The 7254-nt window shown below is 47.1% G+C and overlaps 1 protein-coding gene across 1 annotated transcript; it reads right to left on the bottom strand.

Moving 5' to 3' along the window:
* Positions 1-3132: 3132 nt before the first annotated feature.
* LOC113589869 (transmembrane protein 86B) lies at positions 3133-6325 on the bottom strand. Its single transcript, XM_027029734.3, has 3 exons — positions 6105-6325; positions 4573-4816; positions 3133-3940 (listed from the first exon to the last, which is right to left on the bottom strand). The coding sequence occupies exons 1-3, from the start codon at positions 6153-6155 to the stop codon at positions 3486-3488; spliced, it is 750 nt and encodes a 249-aa protein (XP_026885535.3). The 5' UTR covers positions 6156-6325; the 3' UTR covers positions 3133-3485.
* Positions 6326-7254: the final 929 nt, after the last annotated feature.

The following is a 7254-nucleotide window of genomic DNA, read 5'->3' as shown; positions in this document are numbered from 1 at the left end:
CGGACCGGCAGGAAAACGCACAAAGGTGACGCGGAAACGAGGAGCGAAACAAACCGGAAGCTCCGGTATCCTCACTGTCCTGTCGACCCAAGCGCATCACGGTGCAGCTTCACGGTTCCGGTGTGCACGTAATCAAACGGACCCAAGGCCGAGCAGCGGAGAGGAACGTGCGGTCAGCAACCTAATGCACATACCCAGCACGAGCCGTGGCTGTTAACGCCTCCACCTCCACACAAAGACGCCTCCGCCGTTCTTAGCCGTCATGGGTGTGGCACGGGAGCCCAGCGCGACTCTACACTGGAATTTGGAATTTGGAATTTAGGAAAATGAGAAAGCGTGTGCACATCTTTCCTGGCTCCCAGTGGTGCATCATGTCTGGAACTGGCCAGACGCTACAGGATGGATAAAACATCACCATAATGGCCTTGAGCTAATCAATACCACAATATTAATGCTTACATTACTGACTTTGTAGAAGGTTGCTACACACTAACCAGCCCTTCTAGACTCAGATTGAGATTGAGATACACACACACTACTAGTAGGGTTTTGGTGTTTTGGTGAAGTTCGAGTGGTTTTAGTGACCCCCTCATGGAACACATATCCTGTTCACACCAAAACACTCACTGAAGATCTTAACACTGTTTTCATTTGTATATTATGGCAGGCGTTACAGTACAGTAATGTCTCATGAATTTACTCCGAGTTACATCGTGTGTTGGAATTTTGGAAAGCAAGGAAGCATCTATAAACCTTCCTGTGAGTCTGACATTTCTTGGTCAGTGAAACATAACACGCATGTTTCCTGGGCACATTGGCTGTCTCTGACACAGGACACGCTGGTATCTCCCTGTGATGTGCAACTCAGGGCAGTTTCAAGGCAGTGCAGAGTTGAGCTTCTGTTAACCCTGTTCAGTCCCTCTAAAATAAGACACCATTACAGTTTCTAATACATTAATTTGTGTCTCTTTAACAGAGTAAACGCAGCCTACTCCAAGCTGGTGGAGGGCCGGGGTGGGGTTGACGGAAATCAAACTGATTCAATATTCGAATTCAGTATTCAATATTTGGATTCAGTATTCTGATTCAGCTGGTGGGAGAAGGGGGCATCACACCCAGAACAGAATCAAATTGCTTAAATATGACTGCTGGAGCTCTGTAGCAGCACAGACTGGGAGAACAGTGATGATCAAGTTTGTGATGGTAACTGTGGTACCTGCTACATAAATCAATATATTTATGACAAAAAGTCTGAATTCTGAAAACTGGAAAACAGAGGATCTGGCAACCATGTTTCTGTTGTCGCACACACAAATAGTCCCAGAGAGGATCTGGCAACCGTAGGAGCATTTAACAGGACCCAGTGATGGGAAGAGCCTCTGACTAGGCTGGGTAGCAACAATTGCCATGATGACACAGGGTAGCTACAGTTGCCATAACATCCAGTTAGGATGCAGTTCTCAGTCCACTTGCCGCGAGCTGGCCTGGAGGCGGAGCTTAGCTAGCACTTAGCTTTAGTTTGTCAGGGTTTGGAGGCGGAGCTTAGCTAGCACTTAGCTTTAGTTTGTCAGGGTTTGGAGGCGGAGTTTAGCTAGCACTTAGCTTTAGTGTGTCAGGGTTTGGAGGCGGAGCTTAGCTAGCACAGCTTTAGTTTGTCAGGGTTTGGAGGCGGAGTTTAGCTAGCACTTAGCATTAGTTTGTCAGGGTTTGAATCACAATATTATGTCCCACATTTTTGCATAAATTAAATCTTTGCATCGATTTTTTTTTTTTTACAGATAACAGCATATGTGATATTGTCATATTTACAGCATATATCTGATGCTTTTATGCAAAGTGACTTACAATTATGTCTGAACACAAGTTGAGGGTTAAGGGTTTTGTTCAGGGGCCCAACAGTAGCAAGTAGGCAGTGGTGGGAATTGAAGTAGCTCATTTCATGCAACAGTACTCTACCATTCCACTAGAACAAAAACAGCATTTCCAGTCTCCCACAGGGGAAACATTCCAAGAATTCTACAGGGAAAACAATTCCCAGCATCCTCTGGGGGGAAAAAGCCTTCCCGTCTTTTCCTGTGCATTGTGCTCACAGTGGAGCAGCTGCTTTTGGTTAAAATGTTACAAACACGGCAGTGAGTGGGTGTTCTGAGGACACAGCGTTCCAGGACACATTCCCATGTCCTCTTCCCAACAGCTACAGGCACTTCTGAGTCTTTTCACCCGTGATGTGGGCTTTCGAAGGTCTTGTGCTCCCAGTCACACTTCCAGGAGGAAATGCAACTTGGGGAAGCAGAACACAGAAGGCCCTTCCGGGAACATCGGAAACACCCGGAACACTCAGTGTTATAATGAACAGTATGAAAATGAAGAATTTCTTCTTCATGGCTGAAAACCTGCTGTACTGTGACCAAGACGGAACCACAGGGTTTTACAGGAACACCACGGGCACTTCACATCCGTCCGGAATGAGTCCGCACCCAGGACCGGTTTTGGGCTCGTCTGGGGGAGGGGCTCGTTAGCAGTGGTTTGCCTTCACACATAAAGAACTCAGTCTGAACCGTGGATTGATTACTTTATTCCGTACATCACTTCGTCTATTTGCTTGGATAAAAACACTCGGGCGGAGAGGAACAGTGTTTTCAGGATGCGTGGAATTTCACTATGCAGGAGCTCCTGCTAAAAAGAAGGATCCATACACAATCTGGTTTTACCTTATAATGTACACTCTACAGGGCTGTGCAAAACGTTTGGGTACCTCATTTGGATTTTAAAAGTTTTCTGAAAAGTAAGCATTTATTTACTCAGAAAATACACTTGAAAAGGGAAGTAATGCAATAAGTGGAAGCAGTCACGTGACAAAATGAACCAAACACACAACCCCACATGTGGCACTGGGAGCAGAGAGCATCCACACTGGCTTGGACTGCACCAGAACCCCAGACCAGCACTGTCAGATGGACCAGACATCGCTGCCCCGACCTGCTCCTGGGTCCGAAAACTGCTTTCACACTTGACAAAATGTATCAAACTTGTGGAGTAAGACAGAGAGAACAGTACGTGAGTCAGAGCACAGCAGACAGGCCCTGAAAAACGCTGTAGTGTGAAAACGCCCTAAATAATGAAACAGAACAATTCTGAATAATAATACCGTAAGATTGTACATACTGGACTAAGAAAAAGTAAGCTGGAAAAAGCTTGAATGGGCAAATTCCATCTTTATTAGGAGCAGATGGGATGCTTATGTCAGACACACACGTAACGCCTGCCATGCCACCGTTCCAGGGCGATCCTACGTCCTGGAAGGAAGCAGCAACTGTAAACCTTCAACAGCTACTACCATGAAAACATGAAAACGTTTCAATAATACAGATGTCTTAGTCCTGGGACCTGCACATCATGGGTACAGGATTTCCCCAACACAAACATTTGAAGATGAAAAGGTCTTCTCACAGGTCTGAGGCTGTATATCTGACTCAGATCTGACCCTACAACCTCTTCCTTTTGACTAAGTCATCTGCTTCCGGTGTCAGTGTGGTCTTCACATCACCCACAGCGATCAGTAGCTGTGCCAGGTAGTACGTTGTCATGATGATGTGTCGATTGTAATCCAGTGTCTCAATGACCTTGAACATCTGAAGCGCGATGGTGAGGTCAGAGATCACGAAGGTCAGCCCTCCCAGCATGACCAGTGTACGGCGCGTCCGCAACGCCAGGGTTGCCATGACGGTGATGAGCAGCGTGTAAGCCCCGATGGCTGGCACGTAGATGTCAGGGTCCTGGGAGGAGCGGAGGAATGGCAGCAGGTAGAAGAATGTCCCACCACTCACCCCCCACAGCAGGAGGTACAGCACGTACAGCCAGGAGGAGGAGGAGGAGGAGTAACGCCAGGAGAGGAAGGACAGAGAGTAGAGTATGTGGGCCAGAGCAAAGCAGGCCATCCCTGAAGGAAAGAGAGGGGGGGGGAGAGAGAGAGGGGAGAGAGGGAGAGAGAGAGAGGGGAGAGAGAGAGAGGGAGAGAGAGAGGGAGGGGAGAGAGAGAGAGAGAGGGGAGAGAGAGAGAGAGAGAGAGAGAGAGGGAGAGAGGGGACAGGGAGAGAGAGAGGCAGAGAGAGAGGGAGAGAGAGGGAGAGAGAGAGGGAGGGAGAGAGGGGAGAGAGAGGGAGAGAGAGAGAGAGGGGAGAGAGGGAGAGAGAGAGGAGAGAGGGAGAGAGAGAGAGAGAGAGAGGGGAGAGAGAGAGAGAGGGGAGGGGGGAGAGAGAGAGAGGAGGGGAGGGGGAGAGAGAGAGGAGAGAGAGGAGGGGAGAGAGGGAGAGAGAGGGGAGAGAGAGATGGAGAGAGAGAGAGAGAGGAGGGAGAGAGAGAGGGGAGAGAGGGAGAGAGAAAGAGGGAGAGAGAGGAGAGAGAGAGAGAGGGGAGAGAGGGAGAGGAGAGAGGAGGGGAGGGGGAGAGAGAGACGGGGAGAGAGAGAGGGGGGGGAGGGGGAAGAGGGGAGAGAGGCGGTAGGATTTAAACACTACAACGAAACAAAATGATTTTGTGTGTCTGTGTGATTTGATTTATAATTTTTTTTACCATGAAGAAAATGTTCTTTCCAGATAAGACAGGCGTCTCCACATGCCGATAGGACCAACCCTCCAGCCACACCCAGCAGGCTCCACCCCCCATTGTAACTTAGCACCAGAAGAGCCAATGAGAGCACAGGGGCGGACTTTACACCTGCAGCCAGGGGAGAGGGGGTGGATTCTGGTATCCACAGGTAGAAATACACCGCTGTTGAAGCAAAGAAAGGGAGGAGGTAGAGAAAGAGAATACAAGACTGAGACAAGAGAGAGATAAAATGAAGATAAGAGAGGAGGACGAGACGAGAGAGATGGGGATGAGATGAGAGATATGAGGATGAGAAAAGGGAGATGGGGACGAGATGAGAGATGATGAGGTAGAAAAGCAGAGCAATATAAGTGTTGCACTGAAAACACAAAATAAACACAGATAGTTCTTCATAAATTGAAGCCTCTGCGATGACAGTTTATCACGCATGTAAGCACACACGTCACACACCCATTAAAGAGTGACAGGGGTCATTCAGGGGTCAGCAGTGTGCACGACCGAAGGTGCAAAAGAGATGCTGTCAGTGGACATTACATTAGAGTGAGCAAGAACCATGGGATATGAGTCCTAGAGGTCATTACCGTGCTCCTGCGTTGTCTGTGGTCATAATAAACGTAGGATATGAGTCCTAGAGGTCATTACCGTGTTCCTGCATTGTCTGTGGTCATAATAAACGTAGGATATGATTCCTAGACGTCATTACCGTGTACCTATGTTGACTATAGTCATAATAAACGTAGGATATGAGTCCTAGAGGTCATTACCGTGCTCCTGCGTTGTCTGTAGTCATAATAAACATAGGATATGTGTTCTAGAGGTCATTACTGTGCCCCTGCGTTGTCTGTGGTCATAATAAACGTAGGATATGTGTTCTAGAGGTCATTACTGTGCTCCTGCGTTGTCTGTGGTCATAATAAACGTAGGATATGTGTTCTAGAGGTCATTACTGTGCACCTGCGTTGTCTGTGGTCATAATAAACGTAGGATATGAGTTCTAGAAGTCATTACTGTGCTGCTGCGTTGTCTGTGGTCATAATAAACGTAGGATATGAGTCCTAGAGGTCATTACCGTGCTCCTGCGTTGTCTGTGGTCATAATAAACGTAGGATATGAGTCCTAGAGGTCATTACCATGTACCTACATTGTCTGTAGTCATAATAAACGTAGGATATGTGTTCTAGAGGTCATTACCGTGTTCCTACATTGTCTGTAGTCATAATAAACGTAGGATATGTGTTCTAGAGGTCATTACCGTGTATCTACATTGTCTGTAGTCATAATAAACGTAGGATATGAGTCCTAGAGGTCATTACCATGTACCTACATTGTCTGTAGTCATAATAAACGTAGGATATGAGTCCTAGACGTCATTACCGTGTACCTACATTGTCTGTGGTCATAATAAACGTAGGATATGTGTTCTAGAGGTCATTACCATGCTAGTATGCTGTCTGTAGTCATAATAAACGTAGGATATGTGTTCTAGAGGTCATTACCGTGCTCCTGCGTTGTCTGCGGTCATAAGCGTCTGTGTCCAGGATGTCCATCTCTCCTCTCTCTTTTTCACACTCACACACAGTTGTGGACGTATTCCTGTGGAACCAGTGGAGCCTCTGAATGCCAGCGTGTCCCTGTCACTGTGGACCTCACTAGACTGTGAACTTTAGACCAATATGAGTAATGCGTTATCTGTCAGATTGGTCTGTCATAAACGCTGTATGGCCTCTCCCCAATTATGCAGGACCTGTGACCTGGATGGTGACACTGTCTGTCTGAGCAAAGGTTTCATGGATTTACTGTGACACCAAAATTATTAAATGACCCCCCCCCCAACAATTTGCTTGCCTGATTTTAAAACACATTTATCCTCAATAAATGTCAGTTAGTGTTATGACTACAGACAAAGCTGAAGAGATGAAACAGGCGAGATCACAGCTGATGAAGTCTTGTCCTGCCACTGAGGTTCAGCTGGTCAGCTAGAGAACACCAGACATCATCTGAACAATGGTAGCAAACATCTGTGCTGTCTCGACCGTTGCTGTTTTAATCTAATAAAATGACATCTAAAAACAAATCTTTTGTTTCTCTGTCTTGGATCACAGAACAACTTCAGACTGTTGAGACCTGCTGATCTTCTGCTGGAGAAGGGTGGTAAGTCTGGGCTGTTCCTATTGGACAGCTGCTCTCATCTCTCTGAGCACTGATTGGTTTAAACAGTGAACTGAGGGGAGTTAAGACAACACAGCCTGCTTGTTTTGGGGATTATGAAAGTGGGACGTATGTCCTCTGGCTGGTGTGACAGCGAGATGCATTTTGGTCCAGCAGTCAGAGCTCATGTTTACCTCCTGCAGACTTGGGTTCGAGTCCCAGGTGGGGAGGCTGACTCAGCCTTCATTACAGAGAGAGAGAGAGCTGGTGGCTTAAGACAAGGAAAATTCAGTGTATTTCTGACCACATAGAATTGAACATGTGTTTGAACTTTGTCACCATGGATCTGTGATGCTAAATAGTCTGATTATGTCAGGCTGCTCCTGCATTTGGTGTAACGGTTGGGTCAACACAAGAGGTGTAATCATTAACTCAGCCTGTGATCTTCAGCCCAATTCTCCCACAAGCCTCTGGGGTCGTCCCTCACACGTCAGTGTG

This window comes from Electrophorus electricus, unplaced genomic scaffold, assembly GCF_041902795.1.
Source record: "Electrophorus electricus isolate QZ-2024a unplaced genomic scaffold, ASM4190279v1 Scaffold268, whole genome shotgun sequence".
Classification (NCBI taxonomy): domain Eukaryota; kingdom Metazoa; phylum Chordata; class Actinopteri; order Gymnotiformes; family Gymnotidae; genus Electrophorus; species Electrophorus electricus.
The sequence above is the reverse complement of the archived record's forward strand: the minus strand, read 5'-3'. Positions and strand labels throughout refer to the sequence as shown.

Excerpts from the sequence above, each read along its gene's own strand:
- LOC113589869 (XM_027029734.3), bottom strand. The coding sequence starts at position 6,155 with ATGGACATCCTGGACACAGACGCTTATGACCGCAGACAACGCAGGAGC. Across the intron at positions 4,817-6,104 it reads GCAGACAACGCAGGAGCACG|TCTTGTATTCTCTTTCTCTA; the intron begins GTAATGACCTCT and ends CTCTTGTCTCAG. Across the intron at positions 3,941-4,572 it reads GAAAGAACATTTTCTTCATG|GGATGGCCTGCTTTGCTCTG; the intron begins GTAAAAAAAATT and ends TCTTTCCTTCAG.